Consider the following 19694-nt stretch of genomic DNA (forward strand, 5'->3'; position numbering starts at 1 on the left):
GTCATTGAGAAGAGCCACTCTTCTCAAGTATGTACTATATATAATGTTGTTTTAATTTCCATTTCTTATCTTCAACTTATTTTTTAAATTAACTTTAGTTCTTATATAAAATGTACTGAACTGAAGTCCATGTAGATTAAACAAAATATGGGCCCCAAATCTAAGTTCAGTCACAAGCTTAGGTAAAAGAGGAGACGCTGTTCCATGACTTTCTTCTGCTCACTTTAAGAATATGTGTTATACACCATATAGTTTTTAAATGTGATCATTGCCTTGGTGACAGAAAAGATAGCAGCAACTCTGCTCTAATTATAAGACAATTTTTAAATAATTTTTATTTTTAAGATTTAGCATCCTCATTGACAATCCAGAAACAGTCTGTGCTCTTTGGATACACACACATAAAATGGTTAAAAGTGATTCCCCAATTTTCAATGACAAGGTAGGAAAAAAGAACATGTTCACAGCTATAGCTGAATTCTTCTGTCCTTTTTACCAAAAATCTTATTTTGCTACCAACCCACTCACCAAACCATAAAGAAAGACAATTTTTCAAAGAGCCAACAAAACCCAAGAACAGGGATCTAGGTATCAAGCCAAAATCATCCCCTGAAACAGTGCTGATGCCAAAAAAAAGGATAGGAAAACAAATTTCCATAGCGCATTAGAGAAGCCCTTTTAAAAAGAACTCAGAAACTTAGCACTGGAACTATGGTGGTGCAGTGTTCAAAACGCAGATAATTAAAGTTCAGCTTGAGAATATATTAGGCTTTCTCCTATCCCATTAGGGGAAATAAAAATATGAGCTGTTGGAGCCAATATTAAAATTGTCCTTACCAATGAAAGGTAGGGCAAGGGTCAACTGGAGAGAATGTAGAACAAAAGGTAGCAAAGACAAGTCGTTCTGAATCTAGGCTCTACTGCCTAGAAGAAACAGGGAAGTTTAAATGGGCTGAAATTCTTCTAAGCCACTATCAATCAATTCTAGACTTGGCTCAAAACCAGTGGACTATAGACCACTGATAAATATATCAGGTGACCTACAGTGTTTATGTACTAAAAAATATTTTTTAAATTATCTGTAAATTTCTATTCTGAAAAGCAGCAGATCAAAATGACACTGGGCCATCCAATCAGTTAGAGAGTAAGGGGCTTCCTCCAAATAAAACTAGCAGAAATGCAGGCTGGAAAGAATGTAATATGGAGTAAATAAGATCAGGCTCTCGGCACAATTTTAGTAAGGCTTCTACCCAACCCAGGTGTTAAGGAGTACTACTGAGAGAACTCCCACAGAATGTCTTAGAGGGATGCTTCTCAGAGATAAAAAGGTCTTTAACTCTTGACCCCTCTCTCTTTCCCTAAAGCTTGGAGAAGAAAATAAATATTTATTTTTTAACTATTCAAAGCTTCGGGCACACTGTAATATTTAATATTTTTTAGTTTTCATTTTCTGAACCTTTGGCTTAATACTTCCTCAATTATGCTGCAATGAAAAAATGTATACATGTGCCTTAATCAGTAGTACCACGTGAAAATAAAATCTTGTTTTTCCATATCTTCTACACAGGAAGACTGAATCAATGGCACCCTAAATATCCTGCAAAGTTACTCTGCATACTTGACAAAAGATTAGGGCAAACCATTCCACTTCCATATCTTGAGCAGTAGAAGTTAACTAGTCTTCAATCTCATCTTCCCAAATATCTCCATTAACATCCACAGCATGGAACAACCTGGACGCATAAAACAAGGTACATTTTAATATACTTGATAGAAACTGAATGTAATTTTTTTCCTTTTTTCAAATATATTTTCTGCACTATTCTGATAATATCTTTTCCTTTCCTTTAATTATTCTACTGGGAAGGGCTGAAATGTGAATCCCTCTAAACAAGCTGCCTTAAAGTTTACAGGAACAACCCTTTCTTAAGGATTCAGACAACTCTCAAGGGCCAAGGAGAAACAATAATGGGAGACAGGTATCACAAAAACTGACACTCAATGCGTATAAAATGTGGAATAAGTCAAGACTGAAAAATTCAGGCAGTCAAGAAGCTGCACTCCTTCAAAACACTGTAACTTTACTACATACTAGTCACTCCATCCTTTCCATCTTCACCGTGCCTGTACTCTCCACCAGTAGAACGTTTTACAGTTGCCAATTTCTTTTCCTCCTCTTATGTTACTTATAATTTGTATTTTCAACACATTTATTTCCAGTGGTTCACAGGCAGAGCTGGTTTCTTCAACTCATAGTTTCATAACATCAAGAACTGATTGCAGGTACCCCACAGATGTCTATTAACAAAGATTATTAACTGATGTTGAAACTGAAGCTGGTGGAGAATAGGATATTCACATTGTGCCAAGGAATCATCCCACAGATCACTCACTAACAACAAAAGAAAAATCTTACCTTTACAATGGAACAAATGATAGACCTGAACATCATGCTAATAGTGAGAGAGCCTGACATTATGGATCTGATGTGATACAACATAAAGTACACCACCTCTTGTTAAGTATTCCTGTCAAAAATGTTACTCTAAATCTCACACTCCATTCTACAGCTAACTTCCACTTTACAGAAAATAGAGAGGAAACAGAAACAAATTAAAAGGCACCATGGAGAAACAAAACTCCAGGAGGTAAGGTTATACAGGACAACAGCCTGGACTCTTCAAAAGGTCAACGTTCCGCTCAATACAGACAAACAAAAAGTGGGTAATACTTTTCTCTATTATGAAACAGAATCAAATAATGAAACTTGATTAGATCCTGGTATAATAAAACAGCTTTAAAAGGTATTTTTGGAAATAGTAGATAAGTCTTAAATATTTTATTAGACAGTATGCCATTGTTAAATTTTTTGAGGTATTACTGTTATGTACAAGACTTATCTTATGAAAGATGTATGGAAGTATATAGAGATGACGCATCATATCTCCAACTTATGGTCAAGTAGTTAAGCAATAAATTTAGAAAACAAATATGGTAAATATTATCAATTGTTCATTTTGGTGAACAATATCATAGTCCTATCCTTTCAACTCTTCTGTATGTTTGAAATTTTTCACTAAAAACATTGAGGAGGAGAATAAATTAAAGACAATCTTCAGATAGTATATTTTCATCATAAAACTCATTTTCAAGAAAATGAATATATGAGGAAAATATATGAAAAAATATATGAAAGAAAATATAAAAATATATAAGAAAATTCTCTAAATAAACAGAGTACTGAAGTTAAAACTTAATGGGCTTGTGGTGTGCAAATCAAGTAACAAAAACTGCTAAGACTAAGAGTTCTATGTATACATACCGGTTAAAACATGGGGAAGCAGGATCAGTGAAATGTTTATAAGGGTTTGCTCTGGAAAGAGAACCCATGCAAATCCAGCAGAAATATTGCATACAGCCAGTACATGTCATCTTGTTACATCCATCTAATTTCTGATGGGAAAGAGAGAAAAATATCAAGGCTGTAAAAGCAAAAGAGAAATGCACTTGACAAAATAATGTGGTACAACATTCTCCTTATTGTCTCCTTTTTCTAATGCAGGGTTGAGAAACACAGGTTAACACACACTGATAAATATTAATGCCTAAACTCTTTGGCATTACAAATGAAATACAGGAAATACTTAGATACTAAGCAAAATCTCTTCTGATAAACAGCAAATACAAATCAAACATGTATACGTGAATTATGTAGCTAGATTGATATGAAAATGAGGGACATGAGTTTGAGTGAACTCCGGGAGTTGGTGATAGACAGGGAAGCCTGGCGTGCTGTGATTCATGGGGTCGCAAAGAATCGGACACGACTGAGCGACTGAACTGAACTGAAACTTTTTACATAAATCTTAGTAAACATTTGGTACCCAAGTCTCCCATTCTATCAGAGCTGAGGCATGTCAAAGTGGTTAAATAGAAGGCCAGTTTCCTTAATGGAGTAATTGGGGCATCATCATCCAAGTTAGCTCAGATATAATGGACTGGAACAACAGAATCAAATGCAAAGACATATATTTTAAAACATATTAAGGTTTTGTCAAGAAGCAACAGATTTATCTGTCTGTTTTGACTTATATCTGTATTTCATAAGCAGGAACTTGTTAAAAAGATGTGTTAAATTCCAGGATAAATAGTTTTGAGAAGTCAGCCTTTTTTATAAAAAAAAAAAACAAACCATAGATGAGTTGAGTTGACTATAGTTCTAGCATGGTCTCCTCATACCTCATTCAATTTTGAGGTGGATACAAGGTGAGAAAAACCATCACTGTATGAAAGCACTCTGAAAAGGGAAATCTACATATATTTAATATCAGTAACAATAATTAGTAGTAAATTTGAATCTTCCAAGAAGGTTTAATAAATACCAAAATATGTCTTCTTAATTAGTTCAAAATTAAAAGGCTTCTTGAGGAAATCATAACATGCTTGCAAGTAGGTAGGCCTCCAAGTCTGTCCCCAAACTTTTACCTCAATGGGAGTTCCACAACATGGGCAGCTCTTTGAGTTCTTTTCTAGCCACTCCTTACTCTCCATCTCTTCCAGTGCCTTCTGAATCACCCTCTTACCATACCTCTGTTCCAAAAATCTTTTATTGGCCTCATCTGCTTGCAGGTACTCATTTCGTAAGTCCATTAATTTCTCTAGAAGATGAAATGGAAAATTAACTTTTATACAACTTGTAAAGCTCATTAAAAATCATTAAAAATGATCATAACCTTTGACTATTCAATAATGTTATTCCTGGGATTTTATCATAAGGAATTAATCCAAAGTAAAATTATATGCAGAGACGCATATAACAATGGCAAACAAATTAAATGTCCAAGGGAATAATTATGTGTAGAACCACTTAATGACATAATATTTAGTTATTAAAACTTATAATTAGGATGGCTACAACTCAATTAAAATATTCATTACAGAAGCCAGCAAAAAGTATATTTAGGTTGTAACTAGGTAAAAATTACACATGCATGAAAGACAAAGAACAAACAGGAATTCTCCAAGTAGAAAAGCTGGGCTTCTTAAATGTGACAGAATAATAGCTTACCTTTTTCCTTTGATTTTAACTTATTAATGTTGATATTTTTGTGCAAATAGTACAACTAGTAGTACAGTTTAAAGGCTGACTTATCAAATGACACAAAGGTTGAAACAGATGCTGATTTTCGACTAAGTCAGCATCACTCACCATTTAATAACAAGACCTGCCAAACTAAACAAAAGCACCTTTGATTTAAGGGCAAAGACCAATGGTTCAATTCTGCATATATAAGAAAAAAGCCAGTGAATAAAATTTACCACCAACTGGTAAAGGAAAAGTCCTTTCTACCAACTTTTCTGCTTATTACTCATCAATCTGATTTCTACTGCTTTATCACTTAACTCAAATGGAATGGGCAGCTATTTCCAAAGGCTTTATTTGTCAACAAAGGCTTTTGCTCATGATTCTATTACCTTAACTTTTCAACACAATTAATTAAAGACCTCTCTCAACAATGTTCTGGCTCTTCACTCTTCCTTCACCTATGAATCCTTTCTTTGTGTTAAAGTCATTCCCATGACTTTAACACTTCTACTGAGATGCAGCAGACATGTATTTTTAAATCCTATCATTTGTATTTCCTCTACTAGTTCAAAGAGTTTTTGTATTCCGAGACATCTTAAGACAGAGGTTGCTGCTCTAATGTTCTCAAAATAATAAAATTATTAGTGTATCATATATTTTGTATGGTAATCTCTAACATATAGAGACTAAGAAGAGATTCCCAATTTTGCTGAAGCCCCCAAGTCTATCTTTGATTTCTTCCCCAAACATTGTGAAATACCTGGAAGGTACTTCAGCCTCTCAATGATAAGGATACCAAAGTGAAATCGGTCAGTCGTGTCTGACTCTGCGATCCCATGGACTGCAGCCTACCAGGCTCCTCCATCTATGGGATTCTCCAGGCAAGAATACTGGAGTGGGTTGCCATTTCCTTCTCCAGGGGATCTTCCTGACCCAGAGATTGAACCCAGGTCTCCCGCATTGCAGGCACACACTTTAACCTCTGAGCCACCAGGGAAACCAAAGTCTCAAGTAAAGGCTTATATTATACTCTGGTGAGTTCCCCATTCCATCTGCCCATAACCTCTACAAAACTCTGCCATAGGTGACTGGAAGTACTCCATTTACTCATTCTCCTGTCAGGGTCCTTTTTTGGAGATGACACTCTGCTAACAATCAGTAACTATACCAATACTGGCATTAATAGCTACCATTTTGTGGTTTGAAAACTTAAATCTAACACATAACACCATAAAACTTTCAGAAGAGAACAGAGGCAAAACATTTTCTGACCAAGGTAATTAGAAATAAAAGCAAAAATAAACAAATGGGACCTAATCAAACATACAAGCTTTTGTTCAGCAGAGGAAACCATCAATAAGAAGAGATGGTTTGGGAGAAAGTATTTACAAATGATGCAACTGACATGGGCTTAATTTCCAAAATATACAAACAGTTCATACAACAAAATAGTTCAACAACAAAAAACAAACAACTCAATGGAAAAATGGGCAAAATAACTATTAATAAATAGATATTTCTCCAAAGAAGACAAACAGCCCAACAGGTACAAAAAAGATGTTCAATACCACTAATTATTCAGTTCAGTTCAGTTTAGTCGCTCAGTCGTGTCCGACTCTCTGCGACCCCATGAATCACAGAACGCCAGGTCTCCCTGTCCATCACCAACTCCCGGAGTTCACTCAAACTCATGTCCACAGAGTCAGTGATGCCATCCAGCCATCTCATTCTCTGTCGTCCCCTTCTCCTCCCGCCCCCAACCTTTCCTAGCATCAGAGTCTTTTCCAGTGAGTCAACTCGTCGCATGAGGTGGCCAAAGTATTCCAGTTTCAGCTTTAGCATAAGTCCTTCCAATGAACACCCAGGACTGATCTCCTTTAGAATGGACTGGTTGGATCTCTTTGCAGTACAAGGGACTCTCAAGAGTCTTCTCCAACACCACAGTTCAAAAGCATCAATTCTTTGCCGATCAGCCTTCTTCACAGTCCAACTCACATCCATACATGACCACGGGAAAAACCATAGCCTTGACTAGATGGACCTTTGTTGGCAAAGTAATGTCTCTGCTTTTTAATATACTTTAGAGAACTACAAATCAAAACTACAATGAGGTTCCACCTCACATCGGTGAAAATGGCCATCATTAAGAAATCTACAAATAACAAATGCTGGAGAGGGTGTGGAGAAAAGGGAATCCTCCTACACTGTTGATGGGACTGGAAAAGGTGCAGCCACTATGGAAGTCACTTTGGACGTTCCTTAGAAAACAAAAAACAGAATTACCAAATGATCCAGCAATCCTACTCCTGGGCAAGAGGAGTATAAAACTATAATTCAAAAATATACCTGCACTCCTATATTCACAGCAGCACTATTCATAATACCCAAGACATGGAAACTACCTAAATGTCCATCAACAGATGAATGAGTAAGGAAAATGTGGTACATATATACAAGGGAATACTGCACAGCCACAATAAATAACGAAATAAAGCCATTTGCAGTAACACTGATGCAGCTAGAGATTATCCTAGTAGTAAAGTCATAAAGAAAAAGACAAATACCATATGACACCACTTATATGTGGAATCCAAAATATGACACAAATGGACCTACAAAACAAAAACAGACTTGGAGACCTAGAGAACAGACTGGTAGTTGCCAAGGAAACCAGGAATGGGATGGACTGGGGAGGTTGGGGTTATGCAAACTGTTATATATGAATGGATAAACAAGGTCCTACTGTATAGCACAGGGAACTATGTTCAACATCCTGTGATAAATCATAATGGAAAAGAACATAAATATAAAAAAGAATGTACATATATGTATAACTGAATCACAGTGCTGTACAGAAAAAATTAGCACAAATTATACATTATACTTTAATAATAAATAATATACAAATTAAAAAAAAGTTACCATTTTGCATTTCATATGCAAAATGCCCATTCTCAAACTTCAGTGAAAAACCAGTTTTTTCTTCCCACTCTGTCAAGGACCAATACTTTTGCAAAATATAATCAAATGAATTATTATAAAAATGAATAAAAAGACAAAAAATATAAGCCTAAATTTTTATTGTATTTGACTGACATAAAACTTAGTCAGGGGCCAGCAATAATGAAATTGCTACAAAAGTTTTAAACCCTGACTCTCAATTTCTGTATTTACCCTGTCACTGACCAGTATAACAACTCTGAGTAGCACTACAAAATGTCATTTCAAACTTAAAATAACCTTATGAAGTAGCTATTATCATCAGCCTTGTCAGTTTGAGAAAGACTAAGTCACCGAAGTCTAGTCAAATAGATGACAAGGGCCTGATTTCTCAATCCTTATCTAAATCAGAAATGGCTAACAGGTTTCACTTCCTGTGCCTACCTCAATAGAGGGTGGCTTTCTAAACCACTGTGTTGAGGAAGATTCTGAGGGCTCCTGGGCTCACTGAGAAAGCACTTGATCAAACGTGTCACCATGGAAACAACAGTGATAGCTCAGATGCTCTGCATTTGCCAGGATCTACATTATTCCATATTCACAGATAGAAATTACCCTGTCATTCCTTCCATGGAATGCTCCCCCTCGATATCTGCATGGTTTGTTTCCTTACTTCCTTCAAGTCTACTCAAACCACTCTGCCTCCATTGGGTTTTTCTAAATAAAATCCCAAACGCCTTCCCCTTCAGAACACTTCATAGCTTGTCTCTGCTTTACTTTTTTTTTTCCTCTTCAGCATTTACCACTAATATTCTTATTTATTTGGTTTGCCTATCTCCCCCATTAAAATGTAAGTTCCATGAGGGCATTTGACACTACTATATTTCCAGAACGTAGGCAGTAACTGACACAAAAACATCTGTTGAACCAACAAAGAAGAACACAATTCTTCCAAATTAAGAATTGAAGTGATAAGTCTCTTTTCTTGGGGGTGGGGGAGGGCTGGGAGACTGAGTTCACATGGTTACAACCTACCTGCTGTCACCTTACACGGAGAGACCCCATGGTAGGTCAGTCTGCACAGGGTACAGAAGGCAAAATTGCAGCTGGAGCAGATGCCCATGGTACAGCCAGGCTCCTGCATCACAGGTAGCTGGCAGGATGGGCGGGGGCAGTACACCACATCGGCCATCAGGTCCAAGGTTGACTGGAGGAGAAGGCGGTCATAACGGGCAAACAACTCTGCTTCCACTAGCTCTTTGACCTGGAGGAAAATATCAAACATCGTTAAGTTTGATGATTTCCCAACCAGTTCTGATCCTAAGGGATATCTTTAGGAAGCAAGCATAAAAACCAGATGAACAGAAAATAATAACAATAACCCTGTATGCGAGACAGCAAAAGAGACACAGATGTATAGAACAGTCTTTTTGGACCCTGTGGGAGAGGGCGAGGGTGGGATGATTTGGGAGAACGGCATTGAAACATGTATATTATCATATGTGAAACAAATAGCCAGTCCAGGTTCGATGCATGATACAGGATGCTCGGGGCTGGTGCACTGGGATGACCCAGAGGGATGGGATGGGGAGGGAAGTGGGAGGGGAATTCAGGACGGGGAACACGTGTACACCCATGGCGGATTCATGTCAATGTATGGCAAAACCAATACAATATTGTAAAGTAATTAGCCTCCAATTAAAATAAAGTTATATTAAAAAAAACAGAAAATAAAACCCTCTATCTCACTTCAAAATCAAACCAAGTATGAGTGAGTGAGTTAAAGTGGCTCAGTCATGTCTGACTCTTTGCAACCCCCTGGACTGTAGAATCCATGGAATTCTCCAGACCAGAACACTGGAGTGGGTAGCCTTTCCCTTCTCCAGGGGATCTTCCCAACCCAGGGATCAAACCCAGGTCTCTCGCATTGCAGGTGAATCCTTTACCAGCTGAGCCACAAGGAAAGCCCAAGAATACAGGAGTGGGTAGCCTATCCCTTTTCCAGCAGATCTTCCTGACCTAGGAATCAAACCAGGGTCCCCTGCTTAGGAGGCAGATTCTTTACCAACTGAGCTAGTATGCGAAGTCTATATCGTGACTGAGACGGTGGTTACATGGGTCTACCTACTTGTCAAAACTAAACAAAATGTACACTTTAAATGAGTACATTTATGCCTCAAAGGAGCTGATTAAAAAAAAAGAAGAAGAAGAAACAACCAAGCAGGCTATCTTTAAAATCTGTATGTAAACATTTGGTTAATCATCACAAGGGATAACCCCTCCAGATGCCAACCTCACACAGACTGGGTAGTAGTTACCCCTCCTAGCAGATAATACAGAGTAAATCACCAGAATTATTTTTTTAATGCTCACCTTTGCCAAGAACCACCCATTCCAAAGCCAGCAAAGGGAGCATTTACATTTGTTTAAATAAAGATCATGGACACAATAAAACTGGTGGGCTGGCTCCAAGGCCTCAGACTGCCCTGATCAAGAAGTTCCTGAGAGAATGCCTCCCTTTGGAGTGTTGTAAGAGAATTAGGGAGCAGCTGTCAGCGGAGTGAAGAGTTACCTGACCAGGAGTGGCCACTGAAGGGCACTTGGGTTCTGGGCAGTTGAGGCATTGAACTTGGCCATCTTTGATCTGGATTTCAAAGTAGTCCTTGAGACAGGCTTTGCAGTACACATGCCTGCACTCCAAGAAGTACATGCACTCACTACCCAGTTTCTCACAGAAACAGATATTGCACAGGAACAATTTACTATTAAAGCATTTTATCTGCTGAGCTTGATCAAAGTCCAAGATTTCCTGGATCAGACTCGACAATGATTCCACATCCTGCACGGCTCTCTCGTCCACAACTTCCTCTTGGTCTATGTCAGATCCAGTGGCTCCTCCAAAGTCTAGCTCTGTGTTGGAAGAAGCTTGAGCCATTCTTCTCTGAACCTTTTTCTGAGAACCCATCGTGAGTTCAAAAGGAGAGACAATATTCAGGTACGCTAAGGTCTCTTCCTTAAGAAACTGCATCCAGGCAAACAGGACCACGCTGCCACGGTGTTCTTCCCACAGGTTGTCTAAGTGCTTGCAGAGAGCAGATAGCTAGGAGGAAAACACATGAGGATGCTGGTGAGTTTGGAAAGATGATGATGCTGTCAACTCCTAATTTCCCTTGAAATCTTTTTAATTTAGACCTTTATACTTCCTGTTAGGAAGCAGAAAGGATTATTTTCACTTCTGTGATAAACTGTGCTGTGCAATAGCATCAGTGTTCTTATCAAAGTACTTCTTAAATTATTCAGCAACATGAGCCACAGACACAAGGTCAGAAGCTAAAAGAAGTCCCATAAAACAAGAGAAACAGTTACGAGTCTACCAGATGTAGAACAAGGTTTACATATGGGCTACTGAAATGGAGGACTTTTTCTGTTCTTTATTTTTCTTTACTTTAATATTGCTATCTATTTCATGTAGGAGAAGAGATTTAGTTTTAAAATGAACTATTTCTATTCCTTTGGAGTACTAGCTCGGTTGGTACCCTACAATAAAGATTAGCAAAAAACAATTTAAAAATACCATCCAAGCTTTAAAATTAATTCTTTCAACTGTATCAAGAAGTCAACTTATGTGAAAAAAATCACTAACAGAATCTAACCTCAGAGTCCTTGTTATTCCAATTTATAAGCTGATTTTAACTAAGCAATCCACCAGATCCTGGTTAATAGAGGAAAGCAGACTGATGTTGAACCTAGACACGATTACAAGCCCTTAACATGATTTGACTGCCATAGGCAAAGCTCACATTTCCTAAGTTAAGCAACCAAAATGTAAACTATTTTGACTTTTCCTCCTTAAAACTGGTCTGTTCAATTTGAAAGGCAAATATAAGAAGATTTTAAAGTAGAGCTCAGGCTCATAAGCAGCTTTTCTTTTTAGGTAAACATCAAAGAATAAGCCTTCCAAATGCAAATAAATTTTGTAAATTTGACATTTGAAGTGAAAAAGAACCACATTCTCTTCCTTACACTGCATAGTGCTATTCACTAAGCTCTATATGGGCACAAAATTAAACACTGACTGTTCAAGACAGGACAACAAGTGCTTTTACACATTTGCATAAATGTGCTTTCACGATCAATAAGAAACCTGATGAAACCTTTAAAATGTAATAAATACTAAAAGGGAAGCTCTGAATGTTTGCATCACCAAGTCCAAGGAAGAAGTCATTCTCCTCCATCCTCTTGTCTTCTCTAGTCCCTTCTTGAAAGAGGTATCTGAGATGGACATATACGTGAGGAACGAGGGAGGCAGAAAGAGAAGAGCATGAAAGACACTGTGTACATTTATATATTGGAAAAGAAATAGGGAAAATACTAGAAAACTAAACCCACTTCTATCTATCAATCAAATTCAGTGAGGAACAGGTCCATGTGTCAAATTCACTATCAACAGGAGCAATTCATAAAGCCAAGGAATCAGGGCCCAGTAACAAACAAGAATTGAAGGAAGAAGGAGCTTAAGAGACAGATTAAAATGTCAATTATATGGACAAAAATTTACTTGACAGAGAGTCCTACTGTAATTTTAGCTAGGTAACATAAAATAATAGCAACTCTCTTCTCTCTACACCCTAAAAGCCAGCATTAAGTAGATGCTATTTGGTTGGAATCTGAAACTGTACATGTGTACACATGCATGAACATAAAGGATCAAGAGCTGTCTGGAGAAATGGGACTATAAATGTCTAGATAATTTAGTCAACTCTCAGTGATCTAAATGTAAATAATCCACTGTCTTGCATGTGTTGCCACTGACAAAGATATTAAAATGCAAGGTGAAACTCCTTTTTAGTCTACATGTATTATTCTTTTTTAAAAAATTTAACTTTGTTTTTAAACTCTAAATTCAATTTTACAAATGCACTCTCATCTAAGGATCAGCCTGGTGATGAACAGTGGTGGGAATGAGAATTACATGATCAAAAAAGAAAAACTGACAAGCTGTTCCTTGAGGTCAAGTAACTCTGACAGCTTTTGTCTTAATACATCAGCCTATCAATCTTCATCATGACTTCTAGAAAAGTAACTGCTATTGATCCATTATCTATTCCAGAATACATTATATTAGCTTCAAGCCATTTTTATGTCTCAATCAAGAGCTGACGGTGTTACTAGAAAAGGATATACGACCCAGAGGAAATGAAAGCTCTTAATATAAGATCTCAAGCCTGAATGAGACATCTACAGGAATCATATGCATTTCTATTTGCGTGCATTCACATTATGTGAGCGTAGTCAACAACTGTTGCTAATACACAGACTTTTACAAGCAAAAGCGCTCTTAAGGAATGTTTATTATAACTACATTAGCTCAATTTTAGTCCTAATTACATTTAAATCTTTCATTTAAGGAATGGATAAAAAAAATAAAAAGCAATACCAACATCTGAGGAAAATGAGGAGGACCTATAGTCTCCATTACAATACAGATTAAATGGGAAAATAGCAAGAAAAGGAGAGAAACAATATACTTGATTAAAAATTACTCCTACTGCAATTCAAAATGATTAATCATTCTAATTATTGCCATTCCTTTCTAAAACACCATACATTTTCAACTTATTAACATTACAATTCACGAAGGGGAAAAAATTACAACATCAAACCCATTTGTTCTTCATGCACTGTATTCAAGATCATCAAGGTAGTCTTCAATTAAAGATGACTGTTTAAGTTTCTAAAAATGGATAGAAATTAAGTTTCGGGTCTAACCTGAGTTGGTGACAGCCATTTGCCACTAAGTGTGAATGAAGGTGGGGAGGAGGATGGATAATCTGGTGGCAGTTCAAAGTTCAGCACAAGTGGAGGCAGAAAGCAAATGGTGTATTCAAAGCCACTATTCTGGAGACACTCATTTGAATTGCCTGAACCAAAAACAAAGATTAGAAAGGATCAGCTGGTCAACACTTGAGTGTCCATTACTGCTGAGCAGTGCTCAAGAAAAACGTAATGCTTTAGTTGAGGGGATAAAAACCCTCCCCCAAAGCACTTTCTGTTCCTAATTTGACTTTGGAGCCACCACCTTAAAAAAATCTTATAAGCCCTTAAAAAAATCTACTAAGCATCAAGAAATTTTAAATGAAGATACACAACTTATTCTTGCTACACTTCTGAGTACAATTCCTAACACTAGTGAGCAAGTAATACACAATGTTTTCTTTTGTTGTTTTTTACAGTAGATGATTAAAGACACAATCTAGAGAAAAAGACATTATTTCTATCAAAAAGCCATGACCTACTTAGACAAGCATGTGCCAACTCCAATGAATCAGAGTTGGGAGAATTTATGCCAATGCAATGATCTCAGGCTGAGGGCAAGCTACAACACATAACACCCTCACAATCAAAATTTCATTTTCAATTATCACACTTACTTTCTTTACTTAATGCTGTTACACTAGAAACATATTGAGAAAGTGTTCATAATGTCTTCTGTGAATACGGTATCAAAAGTACTAGTTTTTAATTTTTTTCTGAAGCAAAAGGTCACAGAGTAGTAGTGTCATGTGTTTATGGTGGTTGAAAAGATTCTAGAAACCAAATAGTATTAACAACCACCAAATCCTTCCAAGTGTTTTCACATATATTATTTCATTTTCTATTTTATTACCCTTATTTAACAGCCAATGACTCACAGCTGATGAACTGCTAGTTAGATGATTAGGAAGCATGAAATATGCAGGATAATATTTGTGATCAAAAAGGCAGAATTAAATTGAAAATTGTTCACCCTTTATTTTCAATTAAAACAGAAACAGGCATTAAGTCTGAAATACTACCATCTATCACTAATGCCTATAAACACAAGACGATAAATAACTTAGGGTACACTAAGAAGAATAACCTTTATCTAGAAAAAATCTGTTTAAGAGAATATTAACTAACCGCTCACAAATATCTTGAAATTTTGTGGTAAGTCCAAATGGATCCTGGTTTCTCCACCTTGGACAGACTCTGCTTTTCTAAATTCATCTCCATCATAAATACTTGCCAGGGCCAGCAATTCATCCTCCTGAGCTTCTCGGTCTTCTGACGACATTTAATTTTCTGAGGACCTGAAGATAATCATTCAAGTCAGTTAAGAACAGAAAAGGCACAGAGTCTGGAAAAGTCTAATGGCCCTCCCCGCAACAACCCCATTCCCCCCAAAAGAAAGTTACTCAAAAACAACTGCAAAGAATTAATCAATATTCTCACTTTTCTATCTAACTAAAAGTGACAGGCACATCTAATATTCCAGAAGATCAGCACAGTAACAGCCTTTTTCAAAAAGGACAGCTGTGGTTCTTATAATTGCTGACTTTTTCAGTTAGGTATGATTTAGAAAAGAAAGCACAATAAAAATTTTTTTCAAGGACAATTCACAAACTACTTTGACTTGTTCTCTAAACTTAGAAAAGTGCCTTGCTCACAAAAGCAGTCAGAGTATATTTGATATACTCCTTAAAAATAAATGAATTTTTTAAATCCACAGGAATCTCTACGGCAGGTTTTCTCAGCCTCAGTGCTACTGACGTTTTGGAACAGACAACTGTCATGGGAGGCTGTCCTGTGCATTAGAGGATGTGAATCTGCATGTCTGGCTTCAACCTACTAGATGCCAACAGCATCCCTTTTCCTCAAGAGTTGTGACAATCACAAACATCTCCAGACATAACCAAATATCCACCACCACCCCTGCCACTGGGGAGAGGGAAGAAAATTGCTCCTACTTGAGAACACCCCACTCTAGAGACTGTTAAAAGGACAATAACATGTAAGACAGATAACTGAGGAAGCAGCAAAATAACATTAAATTTTTGAAATAATATCAAATCAATTTTAAGATTTATCATTATTTTAGGTAACACCAACAGTGAAAATGATGCTATAATTAAACTGTACAAATGCTTTTTAATTACAGCAACTGAAAGATACACCACACTGTCAGATAATTCAAACATGCAAAAAATATGTAGTGAGAATCTGTGAAAATTACTTTAATAAAATAACCACCAAAAATTACCATTCTATTGATTAAAATACTAGACTATAACTGTATTTGCAAATATGCTCCCTCTTGGCTAAAATATTTTCTAAATTGGAATGCACAAAGAAAAGTTAGGATGTGGTTTTTCATGTTATAAAAAAGTGACACTACAAAACTCAAATTCATTTAAAATGATTCCATTTTCAAAAAGTACATTTTCTAGCTGATGATAATGGTTCTGCTTAAGCTGTGTCCCTACCTAAGACACAGTGATATATTCTATTTAAGGTCAGTTAGTACCTGTTAATAACAACTAGAAGAAAAGGATATCAGCACTGGAGTTTGTATTTCGGCCCCAAGTTTGGAACTCATGCAAATCTCATTTATTCTTAAGATGATGGAGATGAGACTGCTGAAGGTGGATAAAAGGCCAAGATGTAGAACTCATACTAGATATACTAGAGAAATCCTGCTATCTGCGGAAAAAAAATACAAAAGATGGTGTTAGCACCCTCTCCAAATTTAAATTCTGAATTTCTGTAACCACTTAAATCAAGCACATTCTAACACACAGTCAATCCTAATCTACAGCTGCGTATTACTCACCTAGGTCAGCCTAACTAAGTATGTTCCCAGTAATCAGAGTGCCCTTCTTATCTGACTGCCTTCAGCCCTGGGAGGAGCTGAGAACACCAAGGTCATACGAGATGACAGCACAACATGCCCCCATAACAAACCACTTGCTGTGGTTTTCTTGTTTTTCCTTTCCTCTTCCACTTCTATTCCTTCATTTCCTACCCCTCCAGTTTGTCCTTTTGTCCGCTAACAAATTAATCCTGCCAGGGACACTCAACATTAGGTTAATTTAAGCAAGACAGCAGGGTATTTAAAAACAAAATAATAAAAGTGCTCACACATAAACATTTAAGTCCTATTCTAAATGCTTTACCAGGCTTCTTCAAGAGGGAATAAAGGGGAAAGGGAGATTGGTCCATAGATGGGTTCTGGAGAATGCTATGAATACCTTAAAATATGCAAAAAATATAATATAAAACAATAATTTTAAAACCATATTTTCAGATGTGTGACTCCCAAATAAGCTAACAATGAAATTTAGGATCAATTTACATTTATCGAGTAGTACCTGGGTGTTCATTGGAAGGACTGATGCTAAAGCTGAAACTGCAATACTTTGGCCACCTCATGCAACGAGCTGACTCACTGGAAAAGACTCTGATGCTGGGAAGGGTTGGGGGCGGGAGGAGAAGGGGACGACAGAGAATGAGATGGCTGGATGGCATCACCGACTCTGTGGACATGAGTTTGAGTGAACTCCGGGAGTTGGTGATGGACAGGGAGGCCTGGCGTGCTGTGATTCATGGGGTCGCGGAGAGTCGGACACGACTCAGCGACTGAACTGAACTGCTATGTATTATGTACTACATATTAAGTCTTTTCACATCACCTTACATAATTGTAAATGCTTTTTACCACCTGTAGTACATGGTGATAATGTAACTAAGCTTTTTGTTTCTTCCTGTTCAAACATTATAAATGAGGTGAAATGAGTCTATACCCAGCCTATACCCCAGAGCAATTCAATCAGACATGGGTCATCCAAGTTCACCATGTTATTCTAATGTGCAGACAGGATTAAGAAACTCTACTCCAAGCTGTTTCCCATTGGCAGCTCCTCATGACCCAACTCGCCAGACCCCAGCTTCTGAAGCTGCCATGGGTCCCAGTCCCTTAACTAAAATTGCTGACATAAATTTCTTTGATTCTATTCATTCAGTTTTCAAGACCCACCTCCAAAACCCCTATTCCATGTGAAACTTCCAATTAGCATACCTTTCTTTAAAAATCCAGAAAACTTTTTTTATTGTAACTTTTCTATGACATTTGTCACACCCCACCTTGCATTACAGTTTTTCCTCTGAACTTGTGCTTCCTCTCCTACCAGACTAAATTAGTTCCTTAAGGGCGAGGATCAAGTGTCTTGCCTCTGTGCATATTGCTCTCAGAATCTAGTAGTGCTTTAGCTTAGACACTGGAAAAAGTGAGAGCTGAACTGGGATGAGATGTGGTTGCAATGGGGGACTAGAATCAAGGTTCAGGGACTGCACTGCCACATCCCACCAGGAGCACGTTGGGTTGGTCGTCACAATAACAGCAAAAAGAGTGAACTCTTACCATGTGTCAGGCATTGTGGTAAGCCCTTTAAATGCACTAACCCGTTAGATTCCCACAACCTCATGAAGCAAGTCCTACTCCAATTTCCACTAAACACAGAAAAATGACATTTTAAGTCCACGCTGGCTCAAGGTCACAGAGCTAATATAAAAATAAAACGGGATTCAGACCACCTTGTTTCTTCAGCTGTTAACACAGGAACAATAAACCTCGGTGTCAGGAGACGAGAGAATTCAAGTTTAATATTACTTTTAGGCAAAACGGAAACCGCTACAAGAGTGAGGGAAGCCCCTCCTCCGCCGGGTTTCCCTCGGGCCTGGGAAAATTCTACTCATTCTCCCATGCCACACCATGAAGGTTTCACCCATGAAGGGGGGAAGGGGGTGTTGAGCACAACGCTGCCATGTCTCCACGGCTCACTGCGGGGCGTATGGAGTCGTTGTTTGTGCGACTCACCTACAGCTGGGTGGCAGGCCCGAGCCCTGCTACCTGCCCCAGCGCTTGGAAACGGAGGACGCCGCGCGCGTGTGAGCCCGACCAGGGGTCCCGAAGGGGCAGGGCCTGGAACTTCCCCTTCCTCCTCTGGGCACCCCAGGGACCTTAGCCGGGTCCCGGGCCCCGGGTCCGGGGAGTTGAAGCCTGCTACACAAGCAGCCCCGGCCCGGCCGCCCGCCTCGGCCTCGCGCTGCTAGAGCGCAATGCCCACCGTACCTTCCGGTCGCCCCACCGCGCCAGGCTCGAAAGTTCCGCCCTCCAACCTAGCTCCGGGTCCCCTCACCTCCACTCGCTGGCCCCGCCTGGAGACGCCCGGCTCAACCTGCGGACCGCCTCTTCCGTCTTCGGGGCTGTCAGCTGAGCCGGGCGGATCTGGCTGGGCGGCCTCGGCGAGAGAAGGGCTCTGCGCAGACGCCGTGACCGCGCCGGCCCCTCGGCCGCCCCTCGCAGGTCAAACCGGGCCTGCAGCCGCGACCACCGTCACCGTACCGCTGCCCAGCACGCTTAAGTGTGCCAGTGGAGACGTCGACACAAATGCAGATTCTGGGGCCCCTGCTGGGAATGTGCCTCGGAATTAGATTTTTTACCAATCACTAGAGGTAAATCACGAGGCAGGGAACTACCTGGGGTAGACTGCTCCCCTAAGTAGAGAAGGCAAGTCTCTTCTCCCTCCCGGAATCCCGGTCTCAGAAATGCTACTTATCTTTCTGGCACCTCCACTATGAAGGCATTCGCTCATTGGTCATATTGTAACAGTAACAACTACCGTGTTTATTAAGCATAGGGATGCTTCAAGTCCTGTACTCATGATTTTATATAAATTTTCACTTCATTATAACCTTATAATTTAGATACTATTTGTTATTCCTGCTTTACAAGTCAGGAAATTGAGAAAGGTTCAAGAATTTACCAAAGCGTATAGGCTGAGTGGGAATTACATGTCCCCTACCTCAT

General features: G+C 38.6%; 1 protein-coding gene across 7 annotated transcripts; it reads right to left on the reverse strand.

Moving 5' to 3' along the window:
• Nucleotides 1-304: 304 nt before the first annotated feature.
• RNF14 (ring finger protein 14) lies at nucleotides 305-19142 on the reverse strand. 7 transcript variants are annotated; one of them, XM_055429011.2, is made up of 9 exons: nucleotides 19024-19142; nucleotides 16353-16528; nucleotides 14969-15138; nucleotides 13796-13947; nucleotides 10599-11126; nucleotides 9062-9290; nucleotides 4486-4658; nucleotides 3323-3453; nucleotides 305-1733 (listed from the first exon to the last, which is right to left on the reverse strand). In XM_055429011.2, the coding sequence occupies exons 3-9, from the start codon at nucleotides 15120-15122 to the stop codon at nucleotides 1676-1678; spliced, it is 1425 nt and encodes a 474-aa protein (XP_055284986.1). In that variant the 5' UTR covers nucleotides 15123-15138; nucleotides 16353-16528; nucleotides 19024-19142; the 3' UTR covers nucleotides 305-1675. The 7 variants fall into 7 exon arrangements, with proteins under 7 accessions (XP_055284986.1, XP_088694720.1, XP_055284987.1 ...); XM_088838594.1 differs by having other exon boundaries at nucleotides 15075-15138; nucleotides 18957-19080; XM_055429012.2 differs by having other exon boundaries at nucleotides 18957-19080.
• Nucleotides 19143-19694: the final 552 nt, after the last annotated feature.

Source organism: Moschus berezovskii, chromosome 8, assembly GCF_049115385.1.
Source record: "Moschus berezovskii isolate FMDL1 chromosome 8, NW_MosBer_1.0, whole genome shotgun sequence".
Taxonomy (NCBI): Eukaryota; Metazoa; Chordata; class Mammalia; order Artiodactyla; family Moschidae; genus Moschus; species Moschus berezovskii.